The sequence below is a fragment of the Lactuca serriola genome, chromosome 8 (genome assembly GCF_051521515.1).
Source record: "Lactuca serriola cultivar US96UC23 chromosome 8, Lser_US96UC23_V15, whole genome shotgun sequence".
NCBI classification, from domain to species: Eukaryota; Viridiplantae; Streptophyta; class Magnoliopsida; order Asterales; family Asteraceae; genus Lactuca; species Lactuca serriola.
This window is the reverse complement of record NC_136415.1, coordinates 152,848,886-152,871,032: the sequence shown is the minus strand read 5'-3', so window position 1 is coordinate 152,871,032 and position 22,147 is coordinate 152,848,886. Positions and strand designations below refer to the sequence as shown.

At 36.8% G+C, this 22,147-nt stretch overlaps 1 protein-coding gene across 1 annotated transcript; it reads right to left on the bottom strand.

The window, feature by feature from the left end:
* Window positions 1-1,346: 1,346 nt before the first annotated feature.
* On the bottom strand, window positions 1,347-3,706 carry LOC145067516 (vesicle-associated protein 1-2-like). Its single transcript, XM_079014641.1, has 5 exons — window positions 3,688-3,706; window positions 3,400-3,599; window positions 3,262-3,303; window positions 3,105-3,182; window positions 1,347-1,403 (listed from the first exon to the last, which is right to left on the bottom strand). The coding sequence occupies exons 1-5, from the start codon at window positions 3,704-3,706 to the stop codon at window positions 1,347-1,349; spliced, it is 396 nt and encodes a 131-aa protein (XP_078870767.1).
* Between the last annotated feature and the right edge of the window lie 18,441 nt (window positions 3,707-22,147).

Sequence of the window (22,147 nt, the reverse complement as noted above, 5' to 3'; positions counted from 1 at the left end):
TTAATGTATTAAAATGACATAATATTGTAAATGCATGATATATTTTTTTAAAGTATGAATAAAAATTGTTATGTATAAATTATTTTCCTTATATAAGGCATGGCTTCCGATCCCACCTTTTATTTGTTGTTTAGTGCATCAGATGTGTTAAACAAAATTTTCCAATTTAATTTATTCGATAGACCTTTTACAAAATCTAGTCTAGAAAAAATATAATATACGACTTAATATTTAATCAAATATTTAAAGCATCATTTAGTAAAAATAAATAAAATACTTTCAAACCAAGACCAAGTTATTAAATTAGTTTCCATAAAAAGAAAACTATAATTATGGATATCATTAAATATACATATAATTATGGAAATCATTTAATATCTATATTTATTTAATTAAATAATTATTTAATTTTACTAAATTTCTATTAGTGCATTCTAGCACACAATAAATATAAGAAACAAATTAACACACACACACACACACACACACACACACATATATATATATATATATATATATATATATATATATATATATATATATATATATATATATATATATATAGGGTTAGGTTCATGTGAGACGGCCTAATTTTATGAGACCGTGAGACGCATTTATTTTTATTTATTTATTTATTTAGTTAAATCAAGTTCCGAAAAATAATATTTAAAAAAAGAAATTTTGGATTTTTCCATTTATTTTGCATTTTAAAATTATTTTTTAGAATATGTACAGTGTAATATTCTATTAGAATATTTCACGTATTTAAAAAAAAACGGGATTTTTTTTATTTATTCTATTTAGTTAATTCAAGTTGCGAAAATAATATTTAAAAAAAGAATTTTTAGATTTTTTCATTTATTTTGCATTTTAAAATTGTTTTTTAGAATATGTACAGTGTAATATTCTATTAGAATATTTCACGTATTTTTCAAAAAAAAAAAAAAAAACAGGATTTTTTTTGTTTTATTTTATTTTTTATTTATTTTAGTTAATTCAAGTTCCGAAAATAATATTTAAAAAGAGAATTTTTGGATTTTTCTATTTATTTTGCATTTTAAAATTATTTTTAGATTTAATCTCACGGTCTCTCAAAATTAGAATGGTCTCAAATGAACCTGAACCTATATATATATATATATATATATATATATATATATATATATATATATATATATATATATATATATATATATATATATATATATATATATATATATATATGGAAAAATGAATATACCCTTAAGGGTATATGATCTTTAGATACCCAATCCATAAAAACTACGTAGTTTTGATTAGTTGTTTAATTTTCTGGAAAAAATATTCCTTAAACACTACATCTTTCCTTATTCACGATAACAACACAACTCAATTCCTCTTTGATTTCCTGCTTCAATTATCGCCTGGTTGTGAAAGAAAATAAAATTGTCATACAATCATTAACAGGAAGCCGTCATTCTTATATCAAAGGATCAATTTCTACTTTCCACTTCATCCGTTTTCTTTTTCTCTGTTAATTACTTATTTAAGTTATGAATTTGAGTTTTTACCGTCGAACTTAACCTAAAATTCCATAACTTAACCTAAAATTCCATGGCATGACATTTCATTTGCAGTTTTTTATTCTTTTATTAGTTACATATATCTTTATTAGAATACTGAGATTCAAATGGATTTAATCATAAATTATGTAATCTAGAGTAATGTTCTTTAAAATTTAACGGAGTTTCTCGTACCCCTTTATATCTTTAATTAGATGATATATATTTTTCATACTTTTATTGCAATAATGATATTTAACAATTAAATGTAAAAGTTCGATTCTTAAAAAAGATTTCAAAGAAATTACAAAATTAAAAAGTGATCAAAACTACATAGTTTTGTAGATTGAGTATTTAAACTTATATACCCTTAAGAGTATATTTACTTTTCTTATATATATATATATATATATATATATATATATATATATATATATATATATAATAGGCTTAGGTTATTCTATTTAAACTAATTATTGTGTTATTGTACACATAAATGTGGGCCAATCATTTTACTTAATTTAAGAAAGTGATTAATATATATTATTAAATTAAAGATAATTTAAAAATACCATCTAATTTTATTCTAAGGGCATTTTAGACAATTGAGATAAATTTAAAAAAGGAAAATTCCATATTTTTTGGGATAATTAACTCTCTTGATTTTAAAATTCTAATTTTTTAAATTACTTTAATTTTAATCATAACGCAATTTTTATAATTAAACACGATTTTATTCTGTTAGAATCATATTCTCTACGAATTTCAGGATACATATTTCTATTAGATTGATATTCTATAAGAATGCCAACAACGACTAATAACACATTTTTGGATACAACTTCAAATTTTTCATTACATTCTTAAAAAAGTAAAAACTTAATATAATAGTCTATGACAATGAAATACTCACTAATAACAAATAAAAAAAAAATATATTATTAGACCTAAATATTCTAGCAGAATATATTATTACATATACTCCTATCATTCTATTGTAGATTATTCTATCAGAAGGATAGCTCTTTCCTTGATCATCCATGAAAATAGACATTTAACGAAAATAACTGCCATGAATCAAATCATGTAAGAATAATATTCTCTAAGAATGCTTAGAATCACTTTCAAATTTGCGGTCCGTTCTTCAAGCATCAACTTCTGTCAAAACAAAACCAAATTGTAGTTTAGATTCCAATAGAATTGGAATTCATGATTCTTTTTATCTTTTTCATGTGGATCTCAAGAATTGTACCACACATTTATGTTTTCTTTCCCTTAAATCACAATGTACTCCATATCTATCAAAATTCACAACTATACAATAAGATCATCAAGATATTTGATTTTTTTTTATCTATTTAACTTGTAAAACCCAATTAAAAGAAACATACCCAATCAAAATGAAACACCACCATCCCCTTGGCTTTTGTTGTTTCATCCACGCATCAATAGGTGCTGTGTGTTTTACCAAGTACGATGCAAAAATTATGAACATAAAAAGGTTTAATGAAGTAAAAAAGAAAAGGCTTCAAAAGCTCGAATGTGGGATAAATGTCGTCTCACCATTTCTTGTCGAATTTTGTTGCTTTGTTGAACAACAACATTCTTCTCATCAGTCAACTGTGAGATGAGAGATCTTGCCTGCAAATAATTCACCAATGTTTATATATTACCATAGTTTAAAAAAAATGATTACGAACATGAGATTGTGAAAACTCACCTCTGAGGAGTTATCATCAGAATCCACATATTGTCTTGAAACCTGCAAGCATGAACAAGAATCATTATGTGATGTTACAGATGGATGAAAATAAGTACGTATTTGAAAAAGAAATTAATTAATTAAGGTGTAATCAACCTGATCAGAAGTTTTTGTATTAATATTAATCCCACCATCTGTGAAGGACACCTTTGGTGAAAGCGCCCCTTCACCAGGTTCCTCAGGAACAGGTGAAGGTGGTTGGGGGGGGGGATGAAAATATATCACTTTCAATTTGCACTCTTCCACAACACGTCCTGCCTGCTTACTAAACTGTAAACTCAAACCGTCATCATCAGCTAAAAATACAAATTCATTTTACTACTATCATCTAGTTCCAAGGCACGTCAAAAGAAATTGAAAAGGTCTCGAAATTGTAACTCATACCTATAATCAGAACGAGCATGTGTTTAGAAGTGTGATGTTCAGGGCACTGGAATTGTGATTGGGATTCTGGGCACTTCAAATGGTTAATTTGGGTTGGGTCGGAATGATTGAGCAGTTGTTCTTGCATGTCAAAAGAAAAGTCAAAATTGATGAATTGTTGATGCCAAACTGCAAACGAACGAAACCAGGCTCGCACTCTGACCTACGAACATTCGTTGACTGTGATTCACAAGCGAACCTATGCTTGGGTTTGGGGTATAATCGACGACCTTGGAACGAACCTGGAAATGACGGTGGTGGCGATATTCTGTTTAGGAGCTAGGGTTAGGGAGGATCGAAGGGGATAAAATACAATATTGTTAGATTGTTTTAAAAAGGGATAACGGTAGGTCAAAGTAATTACCATAATTATAGGAGTGTATTTGTAGAAATTATTTATCAAATTACTAAATTACCCTTATTTATTTGTTTGATTATTTATTTATTTTTTAAATTTTGATTGGCCCACATTTATGCATACAATAACACAATAATTACTTTAAACACCTGAACCCCTCTCTCTCTCTCTCTATATATATATATATATATATATATATATATATATATATATTGTTGGGTCGTGTTTTGTGTTATGTATTGCGTCTATTGGGCTCGTTAGCTAGTCCATTATGTATCTCTGGTATGGGCCTGTCCATCCGTTAGTTTAGTAGGGTTTAGTATATATATAGGTGCTTGCATGCTCCTAGAAAGTAACGATAGAATAGAACGATCAGAGAGTTATTATTCAGCAAGTTTATTGTTATCGTTCTTGTAACCCTAGAATCCTCTACAGCAGAAGTTCTTAGTCGAGCTCTGCTGAGGATTGTTTGGTCTAATCATTTGACACATCTTGATCTATACTTGTGTTATTTACTGTTTTTGCTTCATCACATTACCTGTTAAGAAGATCTAATCGATCATTAAGTTTGTTTTTAACTTGTCAATTGGTATCAGAGCGGGAGGCTGTGTAATTCATACATATCTTTTCTGTGAAAAAGGTTGCGATTAGGGTTATTCCGCATTAACTAATATTTATTGAGCCGTCATCCCATAATTGACGTAACTCAGCATTTATTTGTTTTTCCCTAATCTTATATATTACAAGTCTGATCTTTCAAACAGGTTATACGATCAAGCATGGACGAGTCACAATCAAATCCCATAAACATCTCAAACAGCATTGGATCAACGACGAAGATTCCCATCCTTTACACCCAGGATTATGAAGTCTGGGCACATCACTTTGAAGATTATGTCATTGGATCTGAAGACAATGGATATCTTATTTGGGAAGCAATCGTGTTTGGACCATTCGCTCATTCAGCAACGTCTAAAATCATTAAAACTCAGAAAGATTATAATGATCTGTTGAAGGACATAAAAGATATTGCTCAAGACGAAAAGGATAAGTTTCAGTGAAATATTAAAGCATTGAGACTAATCAGATTCGCTCTTCAATCGGATACTTTCAGGCTAGTAAGTTCATGCAGCACTGCCAAAGAAATATGGGATAGGCTGCGAGAGTTATATTCCACAGATGAAGATCTGGAGCATTCCATTCAGACCTTACTTTTATCTGAGTTTGGCGAATTTAAGCAGAATCCCGAGGAAACTGTTACTCAGACATTCGATCGCTTCAATCATCTTCTCAGTAAGATGATTAAACACGATATTGAAAGGAAGTTGATTGAACAAAAAGTTACGTTTTTGAATGGTCTTAGATATGAGTGGAGAGCGGTTGTGTCCACTGTTAAAGCTCATGAGAAATTCAAATCATATTCATTGGCTAAACTGGTAGGGATTTTGAAATCCCAAGAAAAGATTGTCTTGCAGGAGAAAAATGTGGTTTCAAGCTTGGGTTCCTTGGCCCTTCTGTCTAAAAGCAAAAGTGTGGTAGAAGATGAAGATCTTAACTTAGAAGACTATGACCTTACCTCTGAAGATTATGCAATGATGGTGTCAAATCCAAAGAGGTTTATTAAGAAAAGGTTTCCTACCAATAAGAACAGAAATTGGCAGGGAAGCTATAGTTCTGAAAAAGTGAGGGAGGAACCGAAGGCAGAAGAACCAAAGCAAGAGCCGAAAGCTGAAGGAGATTCAGGTATGAACTGCTACTACTGTGGAGGAAAGAACCACTATGCCAAAGACTGTGTCCTAAAGAAAATGGCAGAAAAGGATGAAGAAAAAGATGAAGAAGCTGTGTTGATGAAAAAGCTGGAAGAGATCAAGAGAAAGAAAACTACTGCTAACCCTTCTATGAATGCTTTAATTGTGCAGGGTTCGGTAGCGGATGATGAGTTCGGTGGCGTGGAGGTCTGGTCAACCGACTCTGAGGATGATGAAGTTAGAAAGCCATCTCATGGAAAGGCTTATGTTGCGAAAGGTGAAGGAAGCGGTGGAAAGTGTTTGATGGTGTCGGATGTATCTCAAATGAGGGGATACAACACAGACGGTGGGAATGAAGACACGAAGGAGCGAGAGGACTTGTGCTTCACAGCAAAACCTCTCAGCGTGCAGTTTAATGAGCTTGATGAATTAATCAAGAAGGTACAATCCATTTTTGTTTCATTCAAAGTCCCACAAAATTCATATGAAAAAGAATTAAAAAATGTAAACTCAAGAATCTCTCATCTAGACAACAGTTTAACTTAAACACGGGTCACCAATTCTAACCTAACTGACCAAATAAGCAGGGTGTCTTCAAAGAGTGAGGAACGGAGGATGTGGATAGAGCTGAAGGAGTCGGAGTTGATCAAATCCAAAGACGAAAACATTTATTTACAAAGAGACAATTTAAAACTTTTGAAACAAAGAAATGTGTTTTGTTTGATTGCTAAGTGTCTTTATTCTAACATCACTCAACTTCATCTTAACTGTGAAATAGGACAGAAAATTCATCACATGATTTTTCCCTTCCTTGAGTTTAAGGAAGATGAAATCGACGCTGAAGCATATAATTGCAAAAGTGTAGTTTCGTCTGAGGATGTAAATCCGACTTATATGTATGGTCTAGACAAAATCGAATCTTTCATAAAGTCCAAGGACCATAAGGACATGCTGAAAAATCTTTTGGATGAAAATGATAAACAGAAACTAAGGACCGAAACCATACAAAAGTTTGACTCATTGAATGCCAACTTGAGCTCAGAAAATAAAATTGATGTTGAAAATGCATCTGAGCTTAATGAGGATGATGATATGAGTGAAATTTCTGTAGATGATGAAGTTGACTGTTCTGAGTTTGTCAAGAGCGAACTCGAAAACCACAAAAATCTTATTTCAGAAAATTCTGTGGAGTTTGCTCGTCTGTCCCAACAAAAGTCCCCGATCCTTGAAGAAAAGGCTGTTGTATACCAAAAGGTAAGGACGACTCCAAATCAGGTATATAAGGTCACAGGAGTAACCGAACATCAGACAGCCGAACTCATAGCCATTGTAAATGAAGATAATGCTAATGGTTGTGATGAGTTCTTCTAGTCCGCCCCTATCGATACTGCTGACGAAACCGTTGGTCTGTCGGAGCGGACGTCCTGGAAAACCAAAGGCAGATATGTGCCAGAGCCACTAAACAAGCCTGACAACTTCGACGTGCCAAGTACTAGTGGTACAAAAGAAGTTCCTGAAGAAAAAGGAGTTCTTGTAGAAGAAGTCACTCCTTCAAGCGAAACATCATCAGTTCAAAGTGAACCGGCTGACAAGAAGCAAAAGCAAAAAGCCAATATCCATCGACAGCAGAAGCAAGTGAAGGATCAAAAACAGCAAATGAATCAGAGATACAAGAAAAATCTCTCTGAACGAAAACATTTTTGGCGATCTCAAAACGCCCATTTCTCTTATCATGACAGAAATTCAAAGTCAGAGAAAAGTGCTGTTAGGCAGCAAGAAAGTAATAATAACCGAAAGGAAAGGTTCGGTTCTGAGGATCATAACAACCGAATGGACAGGTTCTGTTCGGAAAAATATAACAACTGAAGGGAAAGGTTCGGTTCAGAGAACACCAGCTACCGAAAGCATAAGTTCGTTTCCAAGAGCAAAAGCGACCAAAGTTCGAGGTTCGGTCCCACAAATGACCAAAAACAAAAGTGTCACTCAGGACCTCAAGTCAATAAAACTTCTCAGTCTAACTTCTCTCGTTCTAATTCTTCTAATTCCTCTCAACCTCATTCTAAATCCAATTCTATTCATACTCAAAATCCAAAATCTTCAACAGATTTGAAAGGAAAATCGAAGGTTTCCTCAGTCAAGACTGATCAAAATCATTCCAAAGTCCAAATGCCTAAATCTGAATCCAAACTGACTGTAACAAATCCCAACAAAATTAAAGTTTTCACCATTAAAAAGAAAGATGAAACAACTTTAATAAAAAGAACATATCTTGTTGACATCTCTCTTACTATTCCTGTTCTTGTGAAAGGCTCACGTGGACCCAAGAAACTTTGGGTTCCTAAATCTGCTTAATTTTTCTAGGTTATCAGTGACGAGCAGTTTGACGAAGAATGGTATATTGACAGTGGCTGCTCACGTCACATGACAGGAAGGAAGGAAGAGTTGAGGGAATTTCGGTCTCTTTCAAACGGGGGAAATGTCATGTTCGGGAACAACTCATTCGACACGATAAAAGGTTATGGAATGATAACAAATGGAGATTTCATGATTAGAAAGGTTGCATACGTTGAAGGGCTACAACACAACCTCATCAGTGTATCTCAGCTCGTTGGAGGTACCGGTCTCAAGGTCTCATTCGACGATGAGGGTTCGGAAATAATAGAGAAGAAAATAAAAAGAGTGATTCTCAAATCGGAGCGCAAAGGCGAAATGTTTCCTCTTAATCTCAAACCTATCAAAGGAAATCCAGCTATCTGCCTTTTGTCCAAAACACAATCTGACGAAAGCTGGCTGTGGCACCGAAGGCTCTCTCATCTCAACTTCAAGGATATCAACAAACTTGTCACAGGAGGTCATGTTAGAGGTCTTCCGTTGCTCAAGTTTGATCGCGAACATTTATGTGTTGCGTGTGAAATGGGGAAGCAGAGTCGTCAAAGTCACCCATCGATTGTAAACACTAAAGTTGTTGAACCACTAGAGTTAATTCACATTGACTTGTGTGGTCCATATCTATTGAAAGCATCGGCGGAAACAAGTATATTCTTGTCATTGTTGATGACTTTTCACGTTTTACATGGGTGTTCTTTCTGAAGCACAAATCTGAAGCAACTCTCAAGCTAAAGATGTTTATCAAGCAGGTTGAAGTGCAGCTGAGGAAAGTTGTTCGCAACATCAGGAGCGACAATGGGCTGGATTTCAAAAATAAAGAATTCGAAGACTTCTTGGCAGAAAAAGGAACCAGTCACAACTTCTCAGCTCCCTATACCCCTCAACAAAACGGGATTGTCGAAAGACGAAACCGATCTTTGTGTGAGGCGGCCCGAACCATGCTAAGTTTTGCTTCTTTACCTTTATACTTTTGGGCTGATGCTATTGCTGCAACATGTTTTACGCAGAACAGGTCCTATCTCAATAAACGCTTTAATCTCACTCCTTATGAGATCATCAACAACAGGAAGCCAAATGTCAAATTCTTCCACGTATTCGGCTCACGGTGTTTCATCTTCAACTCTAAAGAACATCGTAACAAGTTCGACGTCAAAGCCGATGAAGGGATTTTCCTGGGATATTCTCTCACTTTGAAAGCCTATCGAGTATTAAACAAGCGTTCGAGGAAGATAGAAGAAACTTATTATGTGACTTTTGATGATAGCTATGTCAAAAAGCTGAAGGCCAGTGAAGACACAGTTGGAGAAAGTTTTTCTCAAACAGGCCAAGTCACAGCCTCGATTGCAAATCTGTTTGAGAAGTTTGTTGAGTTATTCGATGAACCAGAGAAGGCTACTCTCTCGGAAGCTAGTGCAGCAGACAACAAAGTAGATCATCTGAAGCAACTCATCGAAGATGCTGCCAAGCAAATGAATGAAGGAGGATCAAGTCCAAACGACCCGCCACAACACGGTGCTTCAGTTGAGGGGGAGGATCCACCTTCTTCAACACAGCCGGGCTCACAAGTTGAGGGGGAGAACTGTTCTCCAGCTGCACCCGTAAGCTCAGCTGCTCCCGAAAGCCAATCTGCACCTGAAAGTCCTGTGGTACCCGAAAGCTCAAAAACACTCAAAGGTACTGCAACACCCGAAAGCTCAACACCACCCGAAACTCCTGTAGCTCCGGAATGTCAAGATACACCTGAAAGCTTATCTATCGAGGGGGAGAATGCTGATATGTCTTATGACGATGATAGTCAATCTGAACTAGAAGAGATGGTAAATGCTGAATTGGATCCATCCTATGATCCAAATTACCCTCCTCTTGTCAAATGGAACAGAGATCATCCTGTTTCACAGGTTGTCGGTAATGTCTCTGAAAAGGTCTTGACCCGATCTCAACTAAAGGCAAAGCAAACTTCCTTATTTTCAAAAGTAGAGTTCTATATGTTTAACTCCTTCGTCTCAAAAGTTGAACCAACGACAGTTAACACTGCTCTTGATCACTCCGATTGGGTTCAAGCTATGCAAGATGAACTTAATGAATTCGAAAGAAATAAAGTTTGGCGCCTCATTCCAACTCCTCAAGATGCCTCGGTTGTTGGTCTCAAATGGGTCTTTAGAAATAAGATGGACAAGGAAGGCAATGTGATAAGAAACAAAGCTCGTCTAGTGGTGAAAGGATACTGCCAGGAGGAAGGAATCGACTATGAGGAAACTTTTGCTCCTGTGGCTAGGCTGGAATCTGTTCGAATATTTCTTGCCTATGCTGCACACAAGAACTTTGAGGTCTACCAAATGGACGTAAAGTGTGCATTTCTAAATGGAGAACTCGAAGAAACGGTGTACGTGGAGCAACCTCCTGGATTCGTCAATGAAAAATATCCCAATCACTGTTGTATTTTAGACAAAGCGGTATATGGACTGAAACAAGCACCGAGGGCCTGGTATGAAACGCTAACCAAGTTTTTAAAGATGTCCAAATTCAAACAAGGTTCAGTTGACCCAACCTTCTTTCGTAAGAAGGAAGGTAACCACCTTATGATTGTTCAAATCTATGTCGATGATATCATCTTGGGCTCAACGAATCCTAGCTTAACGGCTGAATTCAGAAAGCTGATGGAGACTAAATTTGAAATGAGCTCAATGGGTCCTATTAACTTTTTTCTTGGTTTAAATATTAGACAGGTACCTGAAGGCATCTTTATTAACCAGGAAGCTTTCACCAAGACTCTCCTTGCGAAATTTGGCATGATGGGAGACTCAAAGGTTAAAGTTCCAATGGCATTCGGCACCAAGCTCACTCCATCCTTGGATAAGCCAGCAGTCGATATTACGCTATATCGCCAAATGATCGGTTCTTTAATGTACCTTACTGCTAGCAGGTCTGATATAATGTTTTCTGTTTGTTACTGTGCTAGATTTCAGGCAAATCCTCGTGAACCTCACATGCTTGCAGTGAAGAACATACTCCGGTATCTCAAGCGAACTACCTCTCTCGGCTTATGGTATCCATCCAACTCAGGTTTCTTTGTTCAAGCCTATTCAGATGCAGACCTTGGAGGTTGTGGACTAGACAGGAAAAGCACCACTGGAGGCTGCCAACTCCTTGATGGGAAGTTGGTTAGTTGGCAATCAAAGAAACAGACCTGTGTATCTCTGTCTACTGCTGAAGCAGAATACATCGCAGTTGCCTCCTGTACATCTCAAGTGATTTGGATCCAAAGCCAGCTCCGAGACTATGGACTCAATATGAAAAAGATCCCACTATATTGCGACTCTGAAAGTGCAATTAGGATCTGTCAAAACCCAGTGCAACACTCCAAGACTAAGCACATAGCACTGAGGTATCACTTCATTAAGGATCATGTGGAAGATGGGAATGTCGAAATTCACTTTGTTCGAACCACTGATCAACTGGCTGACATCTTCACCAAAGCTCTTCCTGAAGCATCTTTTAACAAAATAATACAAGGGCTAGGTATGATGGAATCGGAGTCAGTACCAAAAATTACCTCTCAAGATCAAAATTAAGAAGCGAAATAGACCGAACGTTCGGGTTCGGGTCTTGTGCTCATGTACCGAAATGAACCGAACGCTCGGGTTCGGTTGTATCATCTGATCTTCGCTTATCACTCAAAGGCAATTTTTTTGGTTGTAGATCTTATGTATAATTTTTCCAAATTCATTTATCTTATTGTCAAAGTTATTTTCTTTTTCAAACCTATTTTCTTTGGCAACCGAAATAAACCGAACGTTCGGGTTTGGTTCCAAATTTTTTCTCACCCGAAATAGACCGAACGCTCGGGTTCGGTTCCAAAATTTTTCTCAACTGAAATAGACCGAACGCTCGGGTTCGGTTCTAACATTTTTTTTTATTTTTTTTTATGTCTTATTTTTTTTATTATCAAAAATTCCAAAAATATTTTTTCTCGTAAATTTAAAAACTCCAAAAATATTTTAATTGTTTATTATTTATTTTTTTATTTTTTATTTTGGCTTTTATTTTTTATTTTTTTTTCTACTTGTGGGTAAATCATTTCACTAGCTAAATGTCCCTAGAAGCATGCTGCTGTATGTGTCCAAAGCCTCACCTGATTCTGAATAATAGCCTTACTGACCTGGTATAAACAAACCTTGTCTTCCCAATTAGGCTATCATATTTATTCTAATCATGAGCTACCTAACTCTCTTCTCACATGAGATAAGAGTTTTCTGCTTGGTCCTATATTTACAGCAGAGGTACTTTCGTTTCTTTACACCATCTACATTGCATTTCTCCATCACATTCGATTCACAAATTTTCACACCCCGAAAACCAAAGGCGGAAACGTTCCCGGGGTTGACTCCACGTTGAGTATCAAATCCAATGTACATAGTAATCACAGTAAACAACCATTAAATTACATATATATGAAAGTTTACATTTGGTTCAAAAGTAAATTGTACAAAAGTTATACATATATCATATGAACAAAAGAGAAGAGTCTTCGGAGCACTCCGTCTTCACCAAAAGATATTGCCGGGTACCTGTCTAACTTGGACCTGAGAATACAAGCAGTTTGAAAATCAGCATAAAGCTGGTGAGTTCATAAGCGGTTTTATTTTGTGAAAATGTTTCGGTTTCCTTTAGTTTTCTGAAAAGGTTTGATATCCAAGAAAATCCCATATTTTCTTATGTAAAGTAGTTAAGTTATCTTTCGTTACAGTTCTGTTACAAGATATAAGTTAACCCCAGGAAAATCCCATATTTTCCTAAATGCAAGATTGATTGAATAACACATAGTATAGTTTAATATACAAAACTATAATTTAGACGAACTGTAGATAGAAGGTATTTTGAAAATCTTGAGACTAACATCCCGAACTAGTTAGTATTTGAAAACCTTGGGACTAACATCCTGAACCAGTTATAAGATAATTCGATAAAAACCATGGGATCACTATCCCGAAACTAGATATATAATAGTTTGATAAAATCATGGGATTATCATCTCGTATAAGATTTAGTTTCAAAACCATGGGATTACCATCCCGAACGAGATATAGACACAGGATCATGGGATTATCATCCCGAACGAAATATAGACATAAAACAATGGGATTACCATCCCGAACGAGATATAGATACAAGACCATGGGATTACCATCCCGAACAGATTTAGATTCTAAACAAATCCTAGCTGTGAATAAGTTTATATTAATACGTATTGTGAGTCGGGTAACCATACTGATACGACAACGAGACCTCCTTGACGTTAGTCAGACGTCGAATGATATACAGAATTTGTCACCCCAGGCGTGCCCGCCTAACTGTAGCTAGCAGTTAAGGTGTGGGATTGTCAGTCCCGAATAGATCTATTCACAAATTCCTCGCTCTCCCTCCAGGAGACTCTGGTTACACTTCCGGAGAGGATTTACTTGATCATCCATAAAGGGTAGTGACTATCTCACAAGCTAGTATTAAACCATTCACAGGATTCTCATACGATACCAAACATACAAAGATTTTAAGACATGATACAGTGAAAATAGTTACATACAATGAGACTATCTGGCAAAACATTCAAACGATATAGAGATAAACTGAATCAGACATAGTTTATCAAATAACTTTATACAGATATCAGTACATGATATAAAGAGAAACATAGAACCCCAAATTATTCCCATAATAATTTGATTTGTTTGGTTATCTTCTTAACTAAAATCCCTTTAGTTGTAATTGATAAATCATTCCTTATGCTCAACATAATACATAAGGAGTAAAAGAATTTATAAGATTGCCAGATATTATTTGAAACACATAATTGTTATGATTTGAAAACAGTTTTGGTTTGCTTGTATTCCCCCCTGAAAACAGTTAAAAAAAACAGTGAAAAAGGCGTAGGGGTATGAACTCACCGGACGAGAAGTATGACGATTTGGATGCTAAGAGTTGATCCGGGGCTTGTAAATACACGAGGTTCCTAATTATAATGTAAAGATACACATTTGTATCTAATTAGGACTTAGTTTATTTATATGTTAGGGACACTTGCTTCAAGTCGCGAAAACACTCCGATACAAGTGTTTGGAGGGACCCGGGTGGCGTTTATGGATGTGAAATGACACTAGGGACTTGGGACTTGAGTTTACTCCCCATGAGTAAACTAATATAAGAGTTTTGGTCTAAAAACACCCATTCCCCATGAGTTTACGGCCGTAAACTCATGGTGGGTGTGGTTTATGGTGCTAAATGACTTCTAACACTTAGGGGATAATTTCTAGACTTGGTTAAAAGACTTGAAAGGATTTTAGAACATAAAATAGACCCTTATATGGGAGTTTACGGCCTAGCATGGCTTCCTGGCCGTAAACTCCTATTTTCTCAAGAAAATGGTGTTAAATGTTGCTAGAACAAATCACATGTGATTTCTAGAATTATTCCAAGGCCTAACATGAGTTTTATGGGACATTTGAGGGGTTTTATGGAGTTTACGGCCTATGAGACCCCCTTCATGGCCGTAAACTCTATTATATGGTGCTACAAGGTGTTTCAAGGTCTAAAACTTGCATAGAATGGCTTCTAAAATTCATCTAAGGGCCCTAGGGGTGTTTAGTTTGCATTCTAACACCAAAAATTTTGGAGTTTACGGCCCAAGAACAGGTCTTGGCCGTAAACTCTTAGAAATCCCATGAATGATGTGTTTAAGGCCCTTAAAGTATTTTTGGTTGGTCCCTTGATTTATTCCAAGGCTTTTGGTGGTGTTGGATGGCTTTCTAACACCTTAGAATTGGATTTATGTCAAGTTTTTGGGGAGTTTACGGCCCAAGCACTATCCTTGGCCGTAAACTCATCTAAGTCCCCCAAAAATTATGTTTCAAGTGTCCAAATGCTATTACCAAGGTCCTATAATTCATATCTAAGCCATAGAGGTGATTTGGAAGGGTTTAAAGGCATGAAAAACCCCATTAACATGAGTTTACGGCCCAAGCTTATGCCTTGGCCGTAAACTCCTTCAAAGTCCTCAAAATCATAGTTTTAAATGTTCTAAGTCCATATCTTGAAGTCCCTTAGCCATATCTAATGTCCAATTGAGTCTAGGAAGGAGTTTAAGGGCTAAAAACTCTTCTAAATGGTGTTTACGGCCTAGGCAGCCTCCTGGGCCGTAAACTCACATATATTGTCCAATTTCATGATTAAGTGTCTAATTTGGAAGCTAAACATGCTATAGATTAAGGCTAGGAAGGTACCTTAAGGATTTGAAGCCTTAAATTTGAGTTTTGGACACTTAATCCTTGGATTTAGGAGAGAGGTTAGAGAGAGAGTAGAGAGAGAAGGAAAAAGCTTCAAATGAGTGCTTAAACATGTTTATATAGTTCCTAAAACTTGGACACGGTGGAATTCTACCCGATACCGGCCTTAAACGATGCTTTGGGTCGCACCCGATTGAGTTTTCGTCACCCGACGAGGATATTTCTAAAACTTAAGAAATAAATGTTTTGGGCTAATTTCATGAGTTCCTGAATGGTTTGGACCCTCATTGAATGATAATAGATATATAATTTTAGTTAACTAAGCCCAAAATGATAACGGGACATTTCGATTTCCGACGAGTTATTCGGGTAGAACGGGTTTTCGGCGATGAACAACTTCGGGTTGTTACACAAATGTAACCCTTGAGACTATCAGAAATTACCACTGAGGTTTATGGTTACACAATTTCTGCGTTTATGATCTTAGTGTCGTGCCAGTACGCGCTAAGTGAAACCCAAAATTCAATACCCAATACGAATTGATGGTGAACAATTAATTTGCTCAAGCTTTCACTAATGAATTGACGAACGTACAACATGAAATCTCTATTTTTCTTTTGAGTGATTCCTATGAAACTGTTAACACCAATAACATTTCTTCCCTTGGGATCCAGTTTTAATTTTTGTTGAGATTTTATACATTTCCTAGCCAAATTAAATTATCTACAACCTACTTGTTCAACAGACTACCCCGGTCTCACAAGTACTTCGTTCGATTTCTGTCTTATATCAAGATTAGGAATTTTGAATCGAAGCGAAAGCCACCCTCATAAGCCTAACTTAAAAGAAGCCTTTCAACACTTCTTAATAAGTGTCTGATCGTTATTCAACGGGAAACCACACAAACACTTTAAAGTCTCTCTTGACTTTGAAGGAAGAGATTCGTGCCCGGGATCTTTTGTTTCGTGTCATTATTGACATCACAAAATCCCTCAAAAAGTGTTGTTTTATTTCTTTTTATTTTTTACACACTCAGCACGAAAATCTTTTTAATTTTCCAAATTTCTGGTTTCATTCATTTCAGCTTGGTTGTTATAAAAGATTGTGGTGAATTTTAATGACGACATGATGACTCAGGCGGGAGTCCAATCGATTTGATTTCAAACGGCGCTAGAGGGAAAGCGTGTGAATAGGAACCGTTTCATCTCCAAACGACGCCTGATGGGAAGGCGTGTAATTAGGGACTGACACTCTCTCTCATGCGTGATCATCGCCAGCGCCAACTGTAACGCGTCAATCACTTCCGAAAAACTCTTCGTTTTTCAATCGAAGATTTGGAAAGATTTTTCTCTCTCCTTTACCCTCACTATAAAAGGCAGTGTAAACCACCATTTACCTCTTTACCATGCCTATATTTCCAGAGAGCCAGAAATCCTTTAAGCTTCACTGTTCATCATCTCTTCCACTTTCTTCAAAACAATGGCATATTCTTCTTCAGTTCACGCAACATCCCACATCTTGCCCATTCGCCCACAGCAAAACTTGATCATCGATTTAACCCCTCATTCGTATGATGCATTCATGTTTCCCATCATCGAATGCCTGAAGTTTTCTCCAATCGCTCCTGCACTTACCAGGGCTGAAACAGTTCCAATGGAATTCCTGTCACAAATCTTTGCCACCGCTAACTACGACAAGGTCGTCGACAAAATCTTCTTCGATGTCTTTCAGCACAAGGCATCGATTTCAAAGCAGCGGTTTTGCTCGTTGTTAGGGTTTGACGCAGATTCTTCCAGGGTCAATCCGGAATCAATCCCATGGGTCATCTGTTCAACATGTTCTACAACATGGGATACACGGAGGTGATTACTACGGTGACAAAATTCAAGAAGTCGTGCCTACCTCCACAGTGGAATGGGATGTTCACTGTTTTGTTCAAGGGTTTATCTGAACGAAGTGCCGAGTCTGATGGAGCCAGTCGTTTATTTCTCTCCATCATGTATGGGATCTACAATGGCATCAACATGGACTACGGGTCAGTTCTGTGGCAACAACTCATTCAGAGTCTCTCCTCCACTTCCAGACACTCAGAGATCTCGTATGCTCGGTTCTGGACCATTATCACGAAATGGGTGATGGACAAGTACCACGTCCCCATTGTCGCTGGTGCTCTAATGTCTTCGATTGGTACCTTCCATACCACGAAGATCATTGTGTCGGATGCTTCCAAGTTTCCCTTCAACGGGTCTATCCCAGAAACCATGTATGGGGATGTTCCTACTGATAGCCAGATTATCAGGACGTACAAGGAGTTCAAGCGTTCTGGTCTGAGGGATCTTACTCCGGAGATGCTGAAATCAATTCATGACGCCGACAAGCCTGCTCCAAGAGGCAAGAAGGCTGATAAGGGAAAACAGGTGGCCAAGGGGGCAAACAGACCGTCTCCAAGAAGAGGAAACCCACCAGGGCTGCTCAGTCTCCACAGCAGAAGAGGAGAAAAACCCAACCAAGGCGAAAGCTGGTTATCGCTTCCTCCTCAAGCGAGTCTGAGGGTGAGAGTTCTGATTCTGAAGGCTCTCAACGTGGTAACACTCCACCACGATCTCCAACCCCTGAAGTTCATGTCTCTACTTCTCCTATTTCCTCTCCACCTAAAACCATTCCTATTTCTATTCCCCCCATAACTTCCACTACTCCAATACCACCCACTTACATCCCAGTACCTCTGCCAATATTCACCGAAGCAACCACACCCACCACTGCAGATGTTAGAACCAACGTATCTGATATGGGGGTTCATACTGACGTACCAAAATCCACCCCATCACCCGAAACCACTCCAAAACCCGAACCCACACCTACACCCGAACAAACAACCCAACCCGAACCTACCCATACTACCGAACCACCAGCTTCACCACCACCATCTTCTCCTGGTCACGCATCAGAGGAAGAAGAACCACTCCTTGGTGGGGAGAATATGACTTTTGACTCGGTCTACTATAGCCCGTTTCCAGTGCAAAGTGATGACGATGATGACGCTCCTATCACCAAAAGGCATCTCTAGGAGCTCCATGACAAAATTGACTCACTCATCGCCTCCTCTTCCACTTCTCACTCATCCTTATCTGAAGCTGCAGTTCCGAAAATTGTTGACGCTTTCTCCAAAGCTCAGCAAGCTTCACTTGATTTAGCCACCACCGCCATAGATGCCTCCACTAAAGCCTGTCAGGCTGCGACCGAAAAAGTCGATAAACTATTTACTGATGCTTCTTCCCTGTTGAAGTCTTTACAGGAGAGTGCCAACACCGCCAAGACTATGCTGGAACCTATTGTCCACTAGCTGGCAACATCAGTTGCAACTGAGTTGAAGTCCTTCGCTTCTCTTCGTCAAACAATTTCTGACGACAACTCAGCTTTCCGAACAACCATCGAAGAGCGTCTCTCCAAGCTTCAAGAAGATTTGGATGCCGATAACACTCTCATGGATGTTCTTGCAAGGAAGACTACCGCTCTGAAGGTCAAGAGCATTCAACTCTCCAACTCTCAACAGGAGATTGAATCTCTTCGATCTGAAAGAGAGGTGATAAAATCGTGTGTTTCGGATGTCCACTCTGCTATCTCAAACATCCTAGAAGCACATGATCCAATTCTCAACTACACTGTGAGGCGTGACCTTGCAGAGAAGCTCGCTCCCGCCCTCGCCCTACTCAGCAAAATCGAAGGGCTCCTTGATTTCGTGTCCATTACGAAACAAGGGGGAGAGAAGGAAACAATGTCTCAACCACCTCCTACTTCTACAACAACACACACAACCGAACCTCCTCCAGTAGGCCAAGCCTTCGGTTCCGGTGTGAAAGACAAAGGCAAAAAGATTGCTGAGGAGAGTGAAGATGATGATAAAGAAATAATTGCCGACATTCTGAAGCGGCAAAGTCGAAACAATGAGGATGACATCAGTGCTCGTGTGGCAAGAGAGGCTGAAGAAGCCGAACGTAAACAGAAGGAAGCCCACGACCTTCTTGAGAGCAGGAAAACTCTGTTTCCTTCCTGGACTCTTGAGAGGATGATTAAAGAAGCCATCGACACACCAAGTATCTTGTGGCTGGAACCTGTGATCTCTTTAGATCGTTCCAACACTGTCGACTCACAGTTCGACATGCCACTGACCCGAAAGGCGTTTATCTTTCATGCCTTTTCCAATGTTGCAGAGTTCCCTCATACTCATCCACAGGTTGATCGGGACTTAATCAATTTCTATCTGAAGGCTGCTCAACCCCAATATCAGACTTGGAGCGCTCAGAAAATTGTCAACGTTTGGGTCTTGAAGCCGTACAGTGAAGGTAACTTCATCAACGTTCGGTTCAAGGTACTTCGGGGATCTGCCAAAACCGAACATGCTATTTCCCTTGCAGATCTTCCCAACCTTAATCCCCATGATTGGATTATCTTGCACAACATCCTCCTCACCAACAAAGCTGAATACGGTCCGATCATCGACCATTTCAAGAGGATGCTCGTGTGCTACATCATGGAAGTTACATTGATGGATCAGGAGATTGCGAGCGTATTTAAGAAGAAACCTACAATATCTCCTGTTGGCTCTGCCAGTGATCTCAACCTGATGCAGATGGGGAAGATTGACCCGAAGAGGAACTCGGTCATGTTTACTAGGAACGAAGGACATAAATGTCTTTTCGCCTTGGCAGACAAACATCTATACACCACTGCCTGTTTGGAGCACGTTTTGGGGATCATCCATAGATGCAAGCAGAACACAGCGGATGATGTCAAGTACTTTGATGATATGATTCAATGGTACATTCGGTTCAGACAGACTATCCTGGCACTAATCTCACGTCTGTTTGATACTACGAAGAAAGTTCCCGCTGCTGGCCCAAGCAAGAAGAAAAAGTAGTCTCGCTCCAATTTGACGCAAAGGGGGAGATTGTTGGGTCGTGTTTTGTGTTATGTATTGCGTCTATTGGGATCGTTAGCTAGTCCATTATGTATCTCCGGTATGGGCCTGTCCATCCGTGAGTTTAGTAGGGTTTAGTATATATATTGGTGCTTGCATGCTCCTAGAAAGTAACGATAGAATAGAACGATCAGAGAGTTATTATTCAACAAGTTTATTGTTATCGTTCTTGTAACCCTAGAATCCTCTACAGCGGAAGTTCTTAGTCGAGCTCTGCTGAGGATTGTTTGGTCTAATCATTCGACACATCTTGATCTATACTTGTGTTATTTACTGTTTTTGCTTCATCGCATTACCTGTTAAGAAGATCTAATCGATCATTAAGTTTGTTTTTAACTTGTCATATATATATATATATATATATATATATATATATATATATATATATATATATATATATATATATATATATATATATATATCTGTGTGTGTGTGCGTTTTTAGAAGCATGGATACATTTTTAGAAGCATAACCATATTTTTTTCCCACATAAACACACTTTTGATTGATAACTACATTTTTTTCCATATAAACACGGTTTTGGTTGATATACTTTTAGATACATAAAAATATGTATCTATACTTCTAACAAATATATTAATATTTCAAATATATATATATATATATATATATATATATATATATATATATATATATATATTTCTGAAAAACATAAAAATACTTATTTATATTTATAAAAAATGTAATTATATGATGTTTAATTGAGTTTTTTTTCATGTATAATTATGTTTTTCCACATGAATACATATAACATGAAAATATAGTTAGGGTAAGAACATAAAAGATTTGAAAACTTAAAACTCTTTTTTGAAATTTAATTTCATGGTAATCTAAAAATCTGCTATTACATGTAATAAGGGCAAGAATGAAAAAAGTTTGGATAACTTTGAACATTAACAAACAAAAAATCATCACATGAATAAAACCAATAGATTTTTAAAACTTATTTAATGTAATGATTCTTACTTATTTGATAGTTTAATGAATCTTGCACGAATAGGTTAGTTAAGAGATTTTTTTACAAAGACATTCCAACAAATATTTGGTGTTAACGATTTAAAAGTAGTTACCATATGAACCAATGTATTGCTTGTTGCTTCGTTAAAGCCAACATGCTTAAATTGCACATGAATTATTAAAACAATGCTCTAAGAGAAATTAAATTGCCTCATACCTTTTGTTCTTACAAAATTTCGATCCATTAATATCAAGACATTTGTCATCATTTTTCCATGTCATTCAATTTAATTTGATATCTCAAAACTACCCTTAATAAGAGAATTAAAAAAACATAAAAAAACATCACATAAGATGATGAACGTGTGCGACTTAACTATCGCTTCCTTCTCAATCCCGATTCCTTCTCAAATCTTTCTTCTTGTATACTGTTGCACACCGAAAATCGTTACCTCCAACGCCAACAACAACAACCATCATCAGAGGTAATTAATTTATGTTTAAATCAACAACTTTCTTAATAATCAAGAACTTTCTCATTACTGATCATACATGTAACGACCCAATTTTCACGTCCAAAAATTTCGTTTTAAAAACAATACTTTAGAAAACATTAATAATTAAAAACATTATTTGATCAAACCATAACACAACGTAAACCATGTCTAAAAGCCAAATCATACAACCAATCGAA

Excerpts from the sequence above, each read along its gene's own strand:
- LOC145067516 (XM_079014641.1), bottom strand. Across the intron at positions 3,304-3,399 it reads ATACAAAAACTTCTGATCAG|GTTTCAAGACAATATGTGGA; the intron begins GTTGATTACACC and ends TCATGCTTGCAG. Across the intron at positions 3,183-3,261 it reads CTGATGATAACTCCTCAGAG|GCAAGATCTCTCATCTCACA; the intron begins GTGAGTTTTCAC and ends AATTATTTGCAG.